Source organism: Anser cygnoides, chromosome Z (genome assembly GCF_040182565.1).
Source record: "Anser cygnoides isolate HZ-2024a breed goose chromosome Z, Taihu_goose_T2T_genome, whole genome shotgun sequence".
NCBI lineage: Eukaryota > Metazoa > Chordata > Aves > Anseriformes > Anatidae > Anser > Anser cygnoides.
The window spans coordinates 51,101,144-51,122,279 of record NC_089912.1 but is presented as its reverse complement, the minus strand read 5'-3'; the positions used below and the strand labels follow the sequence as shown (position 1 = coordinate 51,122,279).

The following is a 21,136-nucleotide window of genomic DNA, read 5'->3' as shown; positions in this document are numbered from 1 at the left end:
CAGGATTATTTGCACGGGAATTGAAAGAGAGCTTCATTGCTGTTAGATGCACCCTATATGTATTAAAAAAAAGTCTAGAAGACTTAAAACCAAGCTCAGCCCATCTCCCTCCTCCAGCTGTGCTGGGTGTCATACAAATAAAAGGAAGACAGAGTTCCTGTGTAGAAAGGTTTATAGCCTGAATAATCAAGAGAGACAAAAGATAGAAGAAAGGAAGTATCTCATTTTGATTTTTACTATTGGGAAACTGATACATAGAGCTGGAATTTTAAAGAGTACTTCACACCCATAGTTCATGCCAAATTTTCAAAGAGCCAAGAATATCAGGTATCAGACTACAAATTTAAAAGAGAATTACTGGTGTGATGCTTCACCAGAACTTTAAAATGAACTAAATGTAGAGTTCATAGTTAGCCTGCAAATGAAACAATATTATTGAAAAAATATATAAAAGTTTTACAAAAACTGTAAAAATACTGTTGGTGTCCTCCCCTCTCCTGAGCGCACACATGTTTTTCAACCACCTCAGATACTAATTTCACTCGCTGTCTCTTACGACTCACTAAATTCAAGACATGTACTTTCTATCACAACATAGAGACAGCAATTAGAAGCACACTGAAACTGCTGTCAGGTTGTCTTCCTAATCCTGAACGTGACTTGATCACTGCAGGTCAAGTGCATGATTTGATACTGATGCCTTGGAGGACAAAGTCAATGGCTTTACAGTTTTGTTGCTGTTTGTTTCACACAGTAGCATCAAGATTCACTAATCCTCTAGCAAGTAAAACATCAGAGACTGGCAAGTAAATAAAATAGGTGGAGGAAAAGCTTATATATAACACTAGAAACTGCATGTTGCAGTTCATTCACATAGCTGCCCACTTCTAAAAACAATTTTGGAGTACATTTCATTAGAATCTGAAATGCATGTTTCTAGTGATTTCAATATACATTTGATTTACAAATTCCAGTAAAAATGTGCCACAGCTGGCAGAATAAATTACTATAATAAATCATTATTAAATAACAGTAAATCTTTAGAATGGCATAATGTCTAATAAAAAATATGCATGCAAAAGTGAATATTTGTGGAGAAACATTCTTCATACAGTGGAAAATGAATTACAAAACTTACCATCCTGGTAGTACAGTATAATTCAACAAGTAAATGCAGGAATAAAATTCACATAAATAGCGCTTAATCTACTCCGATTTCATGTTAACAACTGCATCTGAACAAATTGCATGGTAAAGGGTGATGGTAAAAGCACTATATTTCAGGTCTTTTTTATGTTAAACGTTCACATTTCTGGTAGAAAACTCCTGCTCTTGCAATGTATCATCAGAGCAGAACATTTACATTCCAAATACCAAGCAAACATTGCTAACTGTAGCACTGGATTTTTAGAAACATTTTCCAAGTTTCAGGTGTTTTTTACAGAAAAAAAAAAAAATCGTTTCATCTTAACCTGTGTTCCTTCTGATGTGCAGCAGATGGACATTTACTGTAATCCATTACTGCAGAAATCAGCTGAAGAGCTATTTGCTCGTTCCAAAACTTCCCATGCCTTATTTAGCTCTTACAAGACTTCATTTGTCAAAGAGCAGACACAGTGCTGATGTCGCATCCAATGGCGCATTTCTATAGTCAAGATGAGCTGCAGCACAGCGACAGGCCCAAAAGTACCTCGCTGCAGAGTGTGATTGCTTCTACTGCCCCTTGGGATGGGTAAATTATTAACTGACACTTTCACAACTGAAGAACTGCCTAAGATAAACCCATTAAAACTGTTAGCCTACAGAACACTTCACACTCCTGGTTTGTTAAATCTTTGTCAAAGTCATCATTTGGCTGAGCTTTTTAAATATACATATGAGTCTATATAAAACCTATTTATAAAACTTTCAATCATGAAATGGAAGTTTCCTCTACCTTTTCTTGTCTCATTTTCTTTAGCTGAACGAAGTGAACCTTGCAGTTAGTGGAGAGACTGCTTAGGAGTCAATTATAAAGTAGGAATGACAAAGGCTTATCAAAGAGAGAAATACACTAAGCGCGATGATTCACCTGATTAACTGAACTTACAAAATTCACTCCAAAGACATGATAAATAGGTAATATAGGAAGACTGCACCACAACCAACAACCATGTACAAATTGGACACAGTAATACAATGTCAGCTTATGATGGTTGCTGGAAAATTTACCAGCTCAGACATAAAAACGTATTAACTCAAAAGAAGAATAAAAATGATTTTCATGAATATTTTAAAAAGTTTCTCAAATGAGGTGACAAACAAATTTTGCGAAGCTAAACCAAAAGTCCTTTGATTTTACATACACCTTTCTTCTTATCTTTATGAATGCTAAAGGGAAGCATGGCATTAACATTAAAATCTGAACTAGCTGACTCCAAAAAAAAAGACAGACTATTACAATTACTTCACTATCATTTGTAGTCTGGTCCAGATTTTACTTTTACCCAAGGAAGCCGACACAGAAGTAACATTTTGCATGCTGATGTATAATAGTACTTCCAGTATAAAATTTATTTATCCCCAATACATACTGTACACTCAACTACCATACTGCCCTACTACCTCAAAAATGAATTGATGAATCATATAGGAAGCAAAACTGTTTAACTAGCAAATTTCTGCTTCATTCACAGACAAAGTTGCCATGGGCGCTCCCTCTTAAGTGAGCACGGAAGAAAAGCCATACTATAACTCCAAATCCAACCACACTTGCCATAACATGATCATGAAACTGCACGCAATTAAAATGGTTTGTAGACAGTAAGAACACGCCTGAACATTATGGGTATGCATGGAAGGAATGGAAAAAAAATTTAGTGAGGTACCTTTTGTAGTGGATTAAGCAGCAAACCAAGAAATAAACAGTGCTGCAGTCTAATCCAGACCAATTTAATGGCATATCATACAACCTTTCCACAGAGAAAAATATACAGTCTCTGCTACAGAGGTTCATTTTTGGGGAGCCTGATTTAATGTTCATAGGTACTGATTTGCTGTTCCAGTTGACTTCTGTCACAGCTGTGAATGGTTACAGTAATCAGAGCCTGACAGGTCCTAAATCAGGAAACCAAATTTACAAGTCACTTCTGAGGATGTGACTTTAAACTGTATAAAGTGGGAATTATGCTTCAGCTACCTAATAGGGATACAGCAAAGATTTACATTCAAAAATGACTTTATAAATGCAAATGACTTGTGCAAGTGACAAATATTATTTTAAGAATATTAAGAATGAGTATTTTACCCTACTGGATGCACAGTTGGGTTATCACACCTGCCTAACAGGCATTTTCAAAGGCATTTATCCAGTATCTGCCTAACCACTAAGTGCGTGTGTCTATCTGTGTGTGTGTGTATACAGGTACCCAAACAGTATGACACACACACAGAGTCGCTCCTGTTAAAATTTCTCTTTTCCAGCCAAAAGGGAGTGTCTTTTTTTATTAACTGGAATTCACCCTGAAGCTCAGAAGGAATTTTGAGGGGGCAGGACTATGGTTACACTCTTTGTTTTATCCACACTGTTCTGTATTCTTTCTGATAATTTGAGATAGGTAACTAAATTACAGGCTCATAATTTCATCAAGGGATTCTGATGATCATAAAACCCACAGAAGTGTAGTCTGAAGTATGACACTATAATCCACAGATAAATTCCTAATGCACATACACATATAAATAGTGAAATGTATGCCTTATTTTAGTGTAAAATAATATGATCCCAATCTCTTCTTTGCACCTCATGTCCTAACTACTACTTCATTCATCGGCTTCTCTACCCTCCTTTCAGCTTTCCAGTTTCTACACAGCTGCATAAACCATAATCCCAAGCCTATTATATTCAAAACTTTCCAACCATGTTGCTTGTATCTGTCCCTACCACTGTATGAGGATTATGACATCTGCTGCATTATCCCCCAGAAGTTCCTCTGCCCCTTCAAAGATACTATTATTGAAGTAGAAGTATTCAGAAATGTTGTTCTCCTGTCCTATGGACCAAAGTATACGATGTTACCCATGAATTTCTAATTGCTGATTTTCAAAAATTGTGAGAGTGACATCAAGACTTGCATTGCCACATGAAACATCATGAGGCAAATACCAAACAATGTCTCTTAAGCTTCTGCAAAGAAAGTATTCTCCCTTATTCAGAATTCAGGTGGTATGTAGCTTCATACAGTACATACCACACACTTAACCACACTTTTTAACAAAGTGGCAGCATAACTATTCATGTGCATATCCATGAAAGCAAGAGCATTACAGTCTCTTGGGGGAAACCCCCAAATGCCAATATTTCACTGCGACAAGTTGCAGCAGGTAAGACCCTGAGAAAGTATTTCCTCAGAGAAGTGATGTTCCAACTTTAAGAAGGGGCTGCAGGTATTGGTGAAGAGACTCCTCCAACTTTGAAATGTTCTATATTCGACTCCTGAGGCTTTCCTCCTGTGTGAAATGAAATAGCACAATCGTCATCACTAACAGCACAGGATATAAGGAGAGAGAGAGTCTCCCTTTAAGTAGAGATAAAGTGTCAGAAAAGGCTATGTCCTTTATCAGAGTATTTGGCATGAAGGAAAAAATGGCCATAATTTATGCACACAAGTTCTTCAGACTTCTCAAGGGGTTAAAAAGGACTCTCTTTAACATGGCGAACATCAAAAGCTTACAGAGGACAAAGGAGCTATGCAAGGAAAAAAAAAAGCCACTAACAAGTGAGAACCTATTTCTTTGAATAAAAATAAGCATCTACCTGTAAAACACAAGATGAATAATTTGTTTCTATGCCATGCGTACAAACTGTGTGTTACAGGTAGTTTCACCAATTTCACAAAGCAGGGTTACAGAGATTGCTCTTAACATCCAGAGTCACAAACACAGCATTCATGGACAAAGCACCTGGCGGAGTGATCACGGTAACTTACAGATACAAAAAGGAAGCATGGGTGGCAGCGTTGGTTTGTTTTAAGTAAAATTAACATACTGAGAAAAAAATGTTATATTCTATCTCAGCAATCACAAAACTGGTCGCACAGCAAATGGAGAAATAACTTCCTGCTGTAAGCTAGATTCTTATTTGTACATATCACACCTTAGGGTCTTCTACTATGAAAACGCAAGGATCTTCCTTGGAAGACTTGCGACAGAAAATGACTAGAAAAAGTAACATAACACTAATATGCAGCAATATTTTTGAGTATTTATTTGAGTAACAGAGTATGTGATTGGCATTAAAATATGGCTGAATGTTGCTTCCTAATAAAAGTTAAAACTCGCTCTCTTCCCACCCACACAAAGTAATTTTGTTTAGAAACCTTCATTTCTTCTGGCCTTAGCCCATATGAGGGGTGTGTGATGCATTTGGTGCCAGTAATTGCTTCCATACAATACAAATGTTTTAAAACATTTTGCATACTTGTTATGATTATGCATGACATTTATATTGTATTTAAAACTCCAATGGGTTTGCGGATTTTATTTTTGCCTATAGAAAACAAAGACACAGCACAGAATGTTCCTCTAGTCTATCTAAGAGAACTAAGTCAATTTTATTTTCAGTTAATACTCTATGAACTCTTAGCCTCTCAACATTTGTTTTTTCAATTGAAAACAAAAGTATGTACATTAATGGTAAAGCTATGGGAGCTATGTACACAAGTTTGATTGCATATACATTCACATAGCACATGAAATTGGACAGTTAGTCAAATAGCTGTGCTTTAGCAATTATACATATGGTAGCTGCTGGCAGAAAAAATTATCCCTATTCTGAAAAACATCTGCGTAATCCTTATCCCCACAGATATGCATAGTTGTTCAATCCCTTAATTTTACAGGTGTAAGATTATTCAGATATAGTTTTCAAGAATTAAGTCTTTTTTGAGGGAAATTTAACATATTACAATATTTCTTTTATAAGTACAATGCTATATATGTCTCAAATCACTGATCAAAGTCTCAGCATGTCTAATGATATATTACTTCACTTTAAACATACTTTTTTCTTACAACAGCCAGTTTTAATCTATGACTTTAGACAACAGCTGTATACTGAGTACTCTACTATCTAAATAACTAAGTCTCAGATTTCCTTCAACTGAAATCATGGGAAATTAAATTAAGTATACACATCATACAGCAGTCTTTTCATGAGATCCTCAAACTTTTTTTTTTTTTTTGTAGTCCCGATACAGTAAAGTAAATATGAACCACTCCATTAACCTCCAAATTCATCTCTTTCACCCTGCACCTTCCACCTCACGGATGGCCCTTCCCTCCTTCATTCCTTTCTGTCTTGGAGATGTCACTGTTGGCACTTTAAACGCCAGCTGCAAGAACACAGTGAATAAATAATCCATCTAACATGACACTGATCTGGCATCACAGACAAAGCATACGCACCTGGACTCTGATAAAAGTTTTCAGTTTTCTAGCACAGCCATCCCTGACTGGTTGACAGTCACAAACGGCCTGTCTTCTTGTTCAGTGTATTCAGTAGTATCATAAAGCCAACGTTCATCAACCTTGCAATATTTAAGTGCTTACCAGGAGACAGATGATGAACAGTAGCAACTGAAAACCATTATTAGCCCCTCACGTTTTTCCAACACACAGGGAAAGGTGATTTTTCCACAGCTTTCCACCAACCACTTTCAAATAATCCTTATTTCTGTCCTCCATACACACCAACTTAATTCCAAATCTGTCATGGCCACACATGGCCTCTTTTGAATTCCAGTTTCATCAACCACACTGAAAAGAAGGAACAGAACACCTGCTTTTGCCTTTAGATAGTCTCTCTGTTCAGATTCTTCAGTTTCAAAAATTCTTAAATTAAGATCATCACAAAGAATACAATTCTCAATTTAGTAGGGTTCACTTAGTCCTACTCTAATTTTGTAAACATTTGTGCTCTGCTCCACAACTTGCAGGTTTATTACAGCTGTGTGATGCACTCTTCCTTCATTATGGGGGTTCATTCCAAGTATTACAAAAAATTACTTTGGCCTTAAAGAAATCTCTCTGCAAAGGCTAAGGACTCTGACACACACATATATATATATATATATATGTATGTATATTTCTATGTAATGCAGAATTGTTAAAAGACATTCTGAAGTTAAATTACCATTAAAAAACAAACAAACAAACAAACAAACAAAAAACTCCACACATTAAATTGAACAAAAAGTATCACATTGCTTACATTTTAAAGGACTGACACTTTTTGTAGCAAGGCTTCAATGAGCGTATACCTGTGCCATTCCACTCAACAGGGTTCAACTATACTAATTCTCTGGGAACGTATGTATTATCACCTAGCAGATGGCTGTGAAATGTGGCTTTCCAAAGGAATTATCACTTCTCTTTCTTCTTTGCTGTAGACAGAGTCAGAAGTAAAATAAAAGACTCAGATTCCCAATGGAGGAGATGAGTCCTAGGCTCCCACTCTTAACAGCAGCTGCTCCAAGTAGGAAGCAGCGGTTATCCTGCTGCAATGTCTTTTTACCAGAAGTGAATATAGGTATTTCAAGAGAAATCCAAACATTTGAAAGCTACATATATCACTTCAAGTGCCTCAAATTATGGTTGGCATGATCCTAGACTGCAGGGAAGGACAGTGTTTTCTATGCAGGTGCTAGCCTGTTGTGTTTAGCTTCAACCTAGGAGCAAACTTCCGTGTAAAACAAATTCCTCTTGAATTCAATGTGTCAGCAGATGATGGAGCTTAACTCAGTCCTGCTCACAAGTACTGGAAGTGAACATCTGAACAGTGTTACCTATGATCAGTTAACCCACATGAGGAAGTGCTAAACGTAAGTGACCTATTAAGGCTGCTGAAGGCAAGCAATGGATTTGGTGTTTTTCTGTATGTTCAATTGGGAAAGCTAATGTTAATTACAAATGAAGTTCTAAGGCTCTAATCACGCCTACACATATATAAATGATTGTTTCTACTGTCTAGTAGGTAATTTCTTTATATGACCGATAACAGTGTTTAAACTATCATTATTTGACTACAGAACTTCAAAGACTTTTACCTCAGGGGAAAAAAAAACTAAGAAACTAAGTACAAGCTAATGGAAAACACAGAAGAGAGATTCATAGTTGAAGGGGCCTCAATTTTCATTTTAACATATTTAATGACTGTTGAGCAACAAAATCTCAGAAAACCAAGATGAGAATACACCCTGAAGAATCCTAATTCCTAGGCTCAATAGGGGATATTCTTAACTAATTCCTTACTGTGTCCTATTACAATTAGATATTAGAAAGAGATGTAAACAATTTTACATTTCACCCTCTGTGGCAGATTTCTTGGTTTTAATGTTTTCTATCAGAAGTTTAATGTTCTTTTAATGTAGAGTTTTTTTCTTGAGCAATATATCATATTTAACTCTGTAACTATCAATCAATATTCCTTTTAATTGAGGTTAATTTCTTTCAACTTTCCATAAACTTCCCCTTGGAGCACTGAGGGTTCTTGCACCTGCTGAAGAGCTTCAGCTTATTTCACAAACCTGAATTGTCTTCTTCCCTCACTCATAGACAGGATTGTCCCCATTTTTTTTAAGACAGTGCTAAAACATGATATAAATTAGGCAGCAGCTTTAAAGCCATGTCTGACAGCACAGAAAAGAGAAGAGAAAGTAGAGCGGGGAAAGAACATGGTGAAAAAGAAAAAAAAAAAGCAAAAGATCCCCCCAAATTATATTGAATAGCATTTAATGTTACAGATATTTGGAGCAGAAGCTCTAGAATAGGATAGTAAATAGAACAGGATAGTAAATAGAATAGAATAGAATAGAATAGAATAGAATAGAATAGAATAGAATAGAATAGAATAGAATAGAATAGAATAGAATAGAATAGAATAGAATTAGTCCAGTTGGAAGGGGCCTCCAAAGATCAATTATGCCAACTGCCTGACCACTTCAGGGCTAACCAAAAGTTAGAATGTTATTGAATGCCTTATCCAAATTCCTCTTGACCACCGACAGGCACAGGGCATCAACCACCTTGCCAGGAAACCTGGTCCACTGTTCATTTAAAGCACAGTTAAAGTGAAAAGGTATAAACGTGCCTTTTTCATACACACAAAGGTATACAAAACCATCTTAGTTATCTCTCCAAAATAGAGAAATGTAGGAGGAAACTGATGTAAGGATGCTGGCAACCTGCTTTGGCATGGGGTTGGACCCAATGCTCTCTCGAGATCCCTTCCAACCCCTACAATTCTGTGATTCTGTGATTCTGCGATTCTCTTGCCCAGTACCATTTAACAGATCTGGAGTTAGGGCAGGACCAGTTCACGTTCTGTCAAAGAAGGTGCTAAAAGAATAACTACTTTGTCAGCTGTTCCAATGGTCAGTCACTAACTAGCACTCATTATGCATACATTTTCAGAATACCTTGTGTACTAGTAGCAAAATACGGAATGGAAGGAAACTGAAATGTTAAGAATAGACAATGTAAAAAGATTTTGAAAAATGCCAATAAATGAACTTCTCAAACAGTTCATTAAAACTTGCTTCCAGCCTAGACAATGTTAATACCCTGGATCCTCTAAATCAGGCTGCAAGGCAGCATGTGAAATGCAGACATTCACATTGATGTTCTTCTGATGTTTGCTGTATTACAGCTGTGCCTAAGCACCCTCTCATCAAAGATGTGAGCAGTACTGTGCTAGTCACAGCATAAACATAAAGTTTTATGAAAGACCCCATAACTTAGGCTAATGGTATCTGGGGCTGCATTAGGCAAATCACTGTAATCTGGTTGAGGGAGGTGATCCTTCCCCTCTACTCAGCACTGGTGAGGCCACACCTGGACTGCTGTGTCCACTTCTGGGCTCCCCAAGTACAAGAGAGACATGGACGTACAATGGACATATTAGAAAGAGTACACTGAAGGGCCATGAAGACAATGAAAAGGCTGGAGTATCCCTCATATGAGGAAAGGCTGAGAGTGCTGGGAAGGTTTAGCGAGAAGAGAAGCCTCAGGGGAATATCACCAATGTGTACAAATACCTGACAGGAAGGTGCAAAGAGGACAGAGCCAGGCTCTTCTTAGTGCTGCTCAGTGACACGACAAGAGGCAATGGGAACACACTGAAACACCACAGGTTCCCTCTGAACATCAGGAAATGCTTCTCCACTGTGAGGGTGACTGAGCACTGGCACAGGTTGCCCAGAGAGGCAACCTGCGCTGGGTGTCCCTGCTTGAGCAGGGAGGTTGGACCAGGTGGCGTCCAGAAGTCCCTTCTGACCTCAACTAATCTGTCATTCTGGGATTCAGGGATTCTGTGAATAAGATAGGAGAAAAAGAGAGAAGGAAGAGTGAGAAAATGGAGAGGAGGGAAGGGTGAAGCGGGAGGATAGAAGGGAGGAAAGGGAAAGAAGAAAGGAAGGAGAACAGGAAAGAAGGAAGGGCAGGGAGGGAGGGAGAGAGAAAAGTAGTAAAGTGAGGAAAGGGAATCTACCTGCAAAATCATGCCTCGTTATTACTTGCCAGCTTCTCTGTCGTTACCAGTTGTCGGTACCACTTAGTAAGCACAGCAGAGGTGAATTTTATACAAGGATTAAAAACCCACGCAGCTGCCTTTCCTGGGTATTGGAAAAAATAAAAATAAAAAATAAACAGTCTCAAATGACAGCAATAAACAAATTAAAACATCATAGTTGCCATCTCAGGTGCAAACAACCCCCTCTGCCTTCCAGTGACTTTTCTAAAAGCAAAAACCACATGATAGAAGGCTGCTGTAAGTTAACTCTTTTAAAGACTGCCGGAATGCTGCAAAGGACAGGACTGTGCTTTCATCTGCCACACTGTCAGCCCTCCCTGAAAGGTGCTAGGCCAGGTGCTCGGAACAGACCAGCAGCAGACCCACATTGTAGCAGGTGTCTATTACAGGCTGCCTGACCAGGAAGAACAAGTGGATGAGGCCTTCTACAGGCAGCTGGAAGTAGCCTCACATTCAAAGGCCTTGGCTCTCATGCAGGACTTCAACCACCTCAATATCTGCTGAAGGAACAAGACAGCAGAGCATAAGCAATTCAGGAGGTTCCTGGAGTGCATCAATGACTACTTTCTGACACAAGAAATAGCAGAGCCAATGAGGAAAGGTGCTCTGCAGGATCTCAAAGTCATAAAAAAAGAAATTAGACATTTAGGATGCCATTTTTGAAGGTAACCTTGGCTGCAGAGACAAAGAAATGGCAGATACCAGAATCCTGAGAGAAGGAAGCAGGGCAAAAAGCAAAGTCACAGCATTGGACTTCAGGAGAACAGGCTTTGGCCTCTTCAGGGATTTGTTTGAAAGACTCACATGTGACAAACCCTGGAGGAAAAAGTAGTTCAAGAAAACTGGTTGATATTTAAGAATCAACTCCTCCAAGCTCAAGAGCAGTCCATCCCAATGAGCAGCAACTCAGGCAAAATGCCTGGAGGCCTGTATATGTGAACAAGTAGTTCCTAGCAAAACTCAGACATACAAAGGGAATATACAGAGGATGAAGAAGCAGGTAACCTAGCAAGAATACAGAGGCAATGTCTGAGTGTGCAGAGGCATGGTTAGGAAAGCCAAAGTCCACTTGAAGCTGAATTTGGTGAGGAATGTCAAAGGCAACAAGGGCTTTTACAAATGAATACGTAGCAAAAGGAAGACCAGGGAAAATGTGGACCTAAATGAGGCAGGGGCCCTGGTGACATTGGATACAGGAAAGACTCAAATACTAAGTGCTTCGTCACCTCAGTCTTTATTAGTAAGACCATCGTTCAGAAATCTAAGGTCCAAGAGACCAGGAGGAAAGTCTGGATCAAGGAAGAGTTACGCTGTGTGGAAGAGGATCAAATCAGATAACAAGCAAACTGGACATGTATACCCACAGGCCCTCATGAATTCCACACATAGATGCTGAGGGAGCTGGCTGATATCAACATGAATCCACTCTTGATAAGTGAATGATCACATTAAGAGGGAGAGGTGCTTGTGAACTGCAGGAAAGCAAAAGTCACACCTATCTTGAGGAAGTTCAGGAAAGACCAAGAGAACTACAGGCCAGTAAATCTCACCTCAGTCCCTGAGAAAGTGATGGAGAAGCTAAGCCTGGAAAACATTTCCAGGAATATAAAGGACAAGGAAGTAATCAGGACACACCAGCATGAATTCACCAAGGGGAAGTCATGCTTTACCAACCTGATAACTTTCTCCAATGAAATCACTAGCTTTGCAGACAAGAGAGGGCAGTCGATATTTTCATCTTTTACTTCAGTATGGCTTTTGACAATATCTACTGTAAGATCTTCATACAGAAGCCAATGACATATGAGCAAGATGAACACCAAGGCAGATGGAAACGTGGCTGAATGTTTGGGACCAAAAGGCTGTGCTCAGGGGAACAAAGTCTAGATGGAGTCCAGTAACTAGTAATGTACCCCAGGATTCAAAACTGGTCCAGTTTTGTTCAGCACTTTTCATCAACGATCTGGGTGATAGGGAAGAGTATCAGCAGGTTTGCTGGTAACACAAAACTGGGAGGAGTGGCTGATACACCAATGTAACAGACACTGCATCAAAGAGTGCTGTGACCATTTCTGGGCTCCCCAAGTACAAGAGGGACATAGACATACGATGGACATATTACAGAGAGTCCACTGAAGAGCCTCAGTGACATGACAAGAGGCAATGGGCACACACTGAAACACCACAGGTTCCCTCTGAACATCAGGAAATGCTTCTCCACTGTGAGGGTGGCTAAGCACTGGCACAGGTTGCCCAGAGAGGTTGTGGAGTCTCCCTCCTTGGAGGTACTCAGAAGCCATCCGGACATGGTCTTGGGCAACCTGCTCTGGGTGTCTTTTCTTGAGCAGGGGGCTTGGACCAGATGATCTCCAGAGGTCCCTTCTGATCTCAGCAAGTCTGGGATTTGGGGATTCCAGTGCTGCTTCTGCACCCAGACATGTTGCTAAAGACACCTTTTTCTACATACATCCCGTAAGCACACTACATGAGTGTCTGGTAGTTTTGATTAATATGTATATATATCTGGCAAGAACACCTTGATTCCAAAATAGTAAAAAGAGTTTGTCTACCTGTAGCACAGAATACAGCACTCGTCAGTTTACCAGCACAGGCTGCTGTAAGCACCTCAACATAGAGCATTCCTCACATGTTCTAAAAGGAATACTGTATTAAGCTTCATGTTAAGGCCTAGGCACTCTCAACACCCATTTCAGACTTTCCCAGGTTACTTCAGAAAGCAACGATTACTATAGACAATCAACATCAGTAAGGAAAAGTGTGGATCCTGGATAAGGAACCCTTGATTGCTGCGCCACAAATGTGGAACTCACTCCTAAAACAGGATATGCTTTCCTGAGCCTTACTACCCTTACTACAATATGCAAGACCGGCTTCTTAGAGATAACCTTTTTCTTACAATAGAAGATGAAAACATATAAATTTTCTGCAATAAAATAACGACAACACCTATGCCCCTCCAACTATGACATACAGAGCTACAAATATGTTCCTACATGTGGTAACTTTGATGGCATCCAGTTTCCATTGCAACAGTGTAAGAACACATTGCTAAAGAGAGAATTCATGGGATGTACTTGGTAACTGAGATGATGGCAAACACATGGTGAAACAGAATTTAATGCCACCGCTATTGCAGTGGAACAACCTCTAGAGGAAGGAGGGAACTGCTTCCATTCTTGTCTGTCAAAGCTATGCTTCAAGAGATATGCTTTAATATTTTAGCCAAAGGCAGATGAGATGATAGAAAAAAAAAATCCCATACATCTTGCATCCTAATTTTTTCATTACAATAATTCTACACAATGAAGAGAGTGCATATAAACCCAAATAACCTTATACTGTTATGAGATTGTAATGTACATGGCATAGAAAAGGAAAGATAGGGAGGGATTCTCTATCAAGGAGTATAGTGATAGAACAAGGATTAATAGTTTTAAACTAAAAGAGGGTATGTTTAGATTAGATATAAGGAAGAAATTCTTCACTCAGAGGGTTGTGTGGCACTGGAACATGTTGCCCAGAGAAGCTGCTGATGCCCCATCCCTGGATGTGTTCAAGGCCAGGCTGGATGGGGCTTTGGGCAACCTAGTCTGGTGGGAGGTGTCCCTGCCCATGGCAGGGGGTTGGAATTAGACAGTCTTTAAGATCCCTTCCAACAAAAGCCATTCTGTAATTCTATGATACAACACAGCCAGGAAGGAGTCAGCAGCCAGAGCAGCCACCTTTTCTGCTATGAATTAGATGGACTTTGCAAAACACTGTTTTGTGCCACTCCCTATGTATAAAAAAATACCAATGAATATAAACTTGGGCAAAATAAGAGAGAAGTGAAAGCTACTTGTATCTAAGTAGACAAGAAAAGAGGGAAAAATACAGGATGAAGAACAGGAAGCTTACTGTCAGTAACGCCACCACTATATCAAGCCATTTTTATGCTTAGGCCTTCCATAAAAACTAAATGAACACCAGTGTAAGTAGTACCACTTCTGAAAATGCAGCTAAATTTCTACAGCTGTTAATATCATGTAAGAAAATGCACAATTTAAAAAATAAAATTACTTCAAAAAAAACATATCCATAACGTATTCAGCAAACGAGATTTGCTTTTTGTTATTTAATGAATTTCATTTATGTGCAAAAGGCAATCATAGGCCAAATTTGGCTTGACCAACGTATGCTTCATGAATAGTCAAAAGATGATGACAGATTTTTTAAAACCCCTTAATACATAATATGCCAACCCTGCTTTTCAGATCAAAAAAATAATTACAAGCTTCTTAGCTTGGGATAATACAAATAGTTGTTTGCAATCAAAAATGGACCATTTCTCAATTTCTGTCAAAAAGTAATTTTAAATTCCTTTTTTAATCAATGCAGTTTAGCTACTTGTAAACTTTATGCGGGGCGGGGGGGGGGGACCAAACCAAACCAAACCAAAAACAACTTTAAAGCAATATAAAACCTCTCTCCAAAAGAATAATAATCACATTGTTAAAAAGCAAGCAAGCAGGACAGTAAAACTTCGGGGAACAGGAATGTTTCCTGCAGCATTAAATAAAAAGTTAAAACTGCAAATTTCTGCTAGGCAAGAAAAAATGAAAAGAACCCCTGAAGCATTATCCATCAAGCATAAGTGAATAATGAAATAACGAATATGTCTATACCCTTGGTCCTTAATCTTACAGCAAATTATAGTATTCAAATATAGTATTTTACACATGCAGTCTGATAACACTTTCTATCTTTCTTGGAGATTTTGTGAACGACATGATATGAAACACAATGTATTTAATGAAAGGTTTCTAAGCTGATTTCCCTACAGGTTATTTTCTTTCTTTTCTCTGGAACCCATACGAAGGATATACAGCAGGGACCAGGGGCGTATATAAAAATAAACTACCAAGCGGCATCAGAGCCGATACCCCATTCCTACAGGGGCAAGTGAATTATTAGATCTGTGTCACGATTTTTTTTTTTTTTAATATGCCATTGTTCCCACTTGAGCACATTAAATTTTCCATATCTACTTTTAAACCAATATTACCTTTTTTCCCCCCATGGTCATAATGTTCAAAGTATACATTAAGCCAATCCAACAGCTTAAGTCGCACACCAGTTATATGTAAAGTAGGATAAACTATAACCTTTTGATTTTCCTCTCTATGAACTTATACTTCAGTGCCTAAAGAAAAGGGAAAAGAAGCAAAACAAATCAAGGTGCCTCATGGGAAAAAATTAGACTCATATTCATTTTAGATTTCGTCATGAACAACATTTTTTCTGACTGTGTATTCATGAAAGTACATTAAAACTGTATATAGTTTTTTTTGTGTGTGTGTGTTACAACCATTTTAACATATATAAATCTTTCAAATCAAAGGTGAAACATTTTTGGTTTTGAAGATGTGATTGCCAATTATTTTTGCACTAGTGCACATAAACAGGAAGGACAGATTCTTAGGTATGAGTTATATATTCCTGTACAAAATAATTGTATATTCTATGAAGACTGATTCTTTTTCTAGAGAAATATACAACAACACAAGGGAAATCTTGTACCAGCAGCATAACTGAAGTGGCAAGACACAATATTAGAAAAACAGAGCTACTTTCATTACTGTGATGCTGTGTGTCAGAATGTCTCTCCTTAATGAACCTGTTTGCAATAAGACTCCGGGTGCAAAGAGGCTATTTAGAGAGCCTATTGTGTCTATAGTGAGTCCTTCAAATATCTTCCCACCATTAGACATGCCGCATTGACCAATTCTGTCCTGATTGCTGTTCTTTTTAGTATCAAGGGACATTCTTGCCCAGACAGACCGATGGATCAGAAACTGCAGTTCATAAAATGTTTACACTGTACACACATTCACACAGTGATACAAGCAACAGAGTCCCAGATCACACAGCATGTTGAATGTGCCAGTGTCATCTCAAGGCTTATGACTTTCCAATATCTACGAAAGGATTTGGGTTAAACTTTACTTGTGCTGCCTGCCTATCATTCTAACAAAAGCCATGATTTTTTTCACCCGTTCAGAGTGTAACCAAGCCCATGGCTCACATGGGAACATTTCAGGCAAATGTTCCCTACGTCAAAAAGCCTTTTTGCTCAGTTGAGACCATCTCTTAATTGCTGACAGCAGAAAAGGACAAGACATGTCATACCATCAAAGAGCAAAAAACTTTGCTGTGAATAAACAAAACAAAAACAAGTCTTCCTAAAAGACTGTGAATTACTACTCTCAGTGACAGCAGCAAAGAACAAGGGACTTTTCTCAATAGTAATTACAGAAATAGTTTGTTACTGTGTACAGCCCTGTAAATTAGTCCCTCTGTAAGAGATTTTGTGAAGGTAAATATCAGTCTCAGAGTTCCTATCTATCAAGGCAGTGGTTTACTTGTTAGCCACTAATTAATGTGCTTTATTCTCACCTTTCATGAACTTCATGTCAAACAGGCTCTCCACAAGATACGTTTTACATTTCAACTTTTTGTGGTCTTACCCTTTTTATTTTCCTAAAGATAATTTACCTGCCACCTCCAGCTGGCTCCAAACTCCATGCGCAAGTGACACAGAGCAAATGGTATACGAAAGACCAGACTATTAGTTTACCAACCCAGCTCAAAAACTATGCACCTTATGCTTGATTTAGTATGGAATTCATCTGTGTTACCAGCTGAACACAGAAGGAATGGGGGGGAAACATAGAAGAGAGAGTTATTATTTTTTAAATGCTAAAGGTGAAGGCAAAGAATATGTGATTCAGAAACCTCTCCTCCATGTAAGATCTGGGACACTGCTTTCAGAAGTGTCTGGTGCCTAGAAATCTCAAGCAAGAAACCATCATGTTTCTAAGTTTTGCTCAAAGAACAAAGGAAACTTTTCTTGCTAAAGCCTACCTGTATAGACAGATGAGACACGGGAGGAAAATAAAAGCTTTATCCATCATATTTTGTAACTAGGAAACTGAGGCACAAGAATTAAAAATGTCAAGGAAATGCACATCACTGAAGAAATGAAGAGGTTAATTCATTAGCAGAAATTCATTTCTGCTAAGTTAGACAGAAATGTGGTATATGTACCACTAGCTACTGTTGAGAAGTTCATGAAACCCGGTATTGTGTGTTACATGACTGACCAATACATAAGGTAAAAGTAGAGTTGTTTAAAAAGCCAAACCCCAAAGCATATCATCCTTTCATTCTCCTTACCTGAATCACAATATTAATCTACAAAAGAGGTTTATGATTTTTTTTTTGAAAAAGGATGATATTTTGGTTTAATTCTTTCTTTAAATATGCACAGTTATTCCTTAAATGAATATGAGTTGAGAGGCCAATTTGGCCAACATGCAAACTACTTTACTTACATTATAGGCATGGGATAAATATGCTCAGAATTAGTGGACAACCCCTTTTGTTACACTGATGAAATTTTCTATATGCATTGTGCATCTTCTATAAAGTACAATTAAATCTTTCTAGACTTTCTGTCTATATTTTGTATGTACAAACATGTTCTTCCAGTGCTGTGCCTTCTTTACATCGAGAATACATGTCCTTCTCTCTCTCATTCCACATCTTTTCATACTGATACATTCATCTATTTTTCTGCTCACCTGGAAAGCAGGCATATCTCATGGATATACTTATACCTCTAAGGCTGCATTTATAAATGACAAATTCATAGTGAGATACTTGACCAGGCAAGCTTTTCGGTTTGGCACTGCTTTTCAGTTTGGCAGCTCTTTGGCAGCCATTCTTCCTAGGCTGAAATCCCCTAACTCATATGCTGCAATTTCATCTGAAAGAGAAGTATATCTTTCACACCAGAGGGTACCTGTGAAGTTCTGTTTTGTTCCACAGCAGACAATGGGGTCTTCAAGGACCCATAGCAAAGTGGGTTCTGCGTTGCCTCTACAGACATAGATGCTGCAGCCATCTCTCCACTGCCTTAACCATATAGAATCATAGAACCATAGAATCACAGAATGTTTTGGGTTGGAAAGGACCATACAGGCCATCCAGTTCCACCCCCCCTGCCATGGGCAGGGACACCTCTCACTAGACCAGGTTGCCCAAAGCCCCACCTAACCTGGCCTTGAACAGTTCCAGGGATGGGGCATCCACAGCTTCTCTGGGCAGTGTCTCACCACCCTCTGAGTAAATCATATCTATATAGTAACCATGCAAACCTCACTTGCAATTTTTCTTTGAGATTCCTAATAACTCCTAGGTTTTCCAAAATTCCAGGAAAACAATGACAAATGAACATGAAATCATGCTCTAATAGATAGGATCAACAGGTATGCTGTTTATCTGGATTTGTGAGACCTGAGAAATTTACTAAATCTTAGCTAGCCCATGTTCTTTGTGGCTGCTTTAAAGTTTTCAAAGGTTTCCATTACAATTTCTCTTGAGCTTTAATTAAAACATCTCATCTAGGTCCTGAAATGTGACTTGAGACTTGTTTTTGCTTTACATGTAAGAAATGCACATACATGAACATCTTGTGAGATGAACATCCTACAACACAGGCATGCAAAACTTTATGTACAAGCTCCACTGTTTTCCTTCTCTACTCCCTTCCTCCCTCTCTCCTTTTCACACCAAACCAGGACAAGGAGCATCATTTGATCTTCACTTACGCAGACTGGAACTTTCTGAGTTCATAGAAGGGTCCTATGTAAAACATAACTTAATTTCCTCTCTAATTATCATATCAAGTTAAGTAGAAGTTCTGCAGAAATATTTAATCACAGAATTTAGATACGAATTTCCAGTTTTCATCAATTTTCCTCTTGTGTAGGTGGAGAAAAAGCAATCTTAGGCAATACACTTATGTCCTCTGCTGGAGTCATATCACCATCTCTGTTAGGAAGGTTGCCATGTTAACCAAGAAGCTGTTAAAGCAGTTTTCATTCATATCAGACACAAAAATAAAAGCAGAAACAACTTCCCCTTACCCCACCAAACAGCCAAATTAACTTAAGCCTGGATAATTTTGCCTGAGCTGAATGTGAGAGCATTCACACAGATTGTTCCAAAAGCTACCGGGTAGAAGAATGACAAGTAACCTCTTCCACTTACAGAGACAGATGACATCTGTCCAGAGTTGTAATTCTTAGAAATAAAGCATGTATCTGATACGGCTGAGGCATCACATCACGTCTTTCTTTTATTACACCTGATGGTCAAAGGCACTTTTTATGATTGGGTAGAACCTGTCTGTCATAGCATCTTTTGACTGCTAGATCTGAAGTGCCACCTTGGCATCACAAAAAAAAATATAAAAATCTACAAGCTGAATGAATGGGTCACAGCTCTTCCTCACAGAAATTCAAAATTGTTATGTCTTTTCTATGTATTCACTCCCAGTAGAAAATGCATTCTTTTTGGTAAACTCTAACTCAGCCAAATTAAATTGTGTAAGTTTTTAGAGGAATAGGAAACTGATAATAAATAAGCAAAGAAAATACTTGTAATGAGTACATCACTGGGAAGTTAAATACAACCAGAAATCAAGTAATACATACTGCAATAACTTAAGTATAGAACAAGCAAATAAACAGATGGAAGGTGCAATTAAGGGAGACAATTAGTATTAAATTATGCCATATTTTCTTAACTTGGTTTCCAAAGATCAAATTCAGATGTTGTGTGTACTCATAGTCTTTGGAAGAATAAATAAAACATTCTGCACATTGCACTCCATAAATCTCATACTTAGCTTGCCATACAAATTAAATCCAAACACAAACATATTTGTAAAACATTCTCCTTTCCCACAAAGCAATCATACAACCAAACCAATCAACATGTTAAAATTATGAACGTCAATGCTTTAGTTTCAAATTCAAATTATTAAGCAAAGATTTCATTAGTGAAAATGAACTATAACTGGCTCTTGTGTATAAGAATGTCTGAAAAATATCCATGAAACTGGGTCTGCCTATACATTAAAGTTATTATAGATAGTGGTTTGTAAATCAGCTGATGGGACTCTTGATACTTGTTGTTACTGCTTTCCCCATGGTAAAACCCGTCAAATTTCTACAAGTATTGCTTCCTGAAGATAGCTAAAGTCTTACTGAAGGTCTCTGGATTTGGTATCAAGAGATTTTTCTAACCAACTAATCTCAAAAAGCAGGCAACTATCTTCATTTTGCACAGCTTCTCCATGTCCTTCTTTCTGGTTTATTTGCTTAGTACCTATAGAGATCAAAAGCAAGCTTATTTATCAGATCTTAGTTATTTTAAAAGTATTTTTAATTCCATTATTTAAAGCATTTTTTTTTTCCTTGAATGAAAGGACATTAGTCCTTTCATGTGATACTGTGAGATCTACCAGGGCAGAAATACATGTCTCCAGATACAGAATGAATTTTCCTGAACTGGTGCTTTCTAAGATAACAGGTTCTGAAGTATATATAGTTCAAACTCCTGTCTTGCTTTTCACACCTGTATCAATTCAGGTTATAAAACAGCAAAATTACATAAATTGAATCAGAGTCCAAGCCAGAATATAAGGTTTGCAAGACTTTT

At 38.1% G+C, this 21,136-nt stretch overlaps 1 protein-coding gene across 8 annotated transcripts in view; it reads right to left on the bottom strand.

Annotated features, from left to right (window-relative positions):
* Nucleotides 1-21,136, bottom strand: part of BNC2 (basonuclin zinc finger protein 2) — a 382,991-nt gene that overhangs the window by 293,787 nt on the left and 68,068 nt on the right. The window contains exon 2 of one of the 8 annotated variants that reach the window (XM_066988917.1): nt 10,526-10,649. The exons of the other annotated variants lie outside the window; for them this stretch is intronic. Coding sequence (XP_066845018.1) covers nt 10,526-10,537 — 12 coding nt within the window. The 5' untranslated portion in view covers nt 10,538-10,649. The remainder of the gene's footprint in view (nt 1-10,525; nt 10,650-21,136) is intronic. 8 annotated transcript variants of the gene reach the window in all.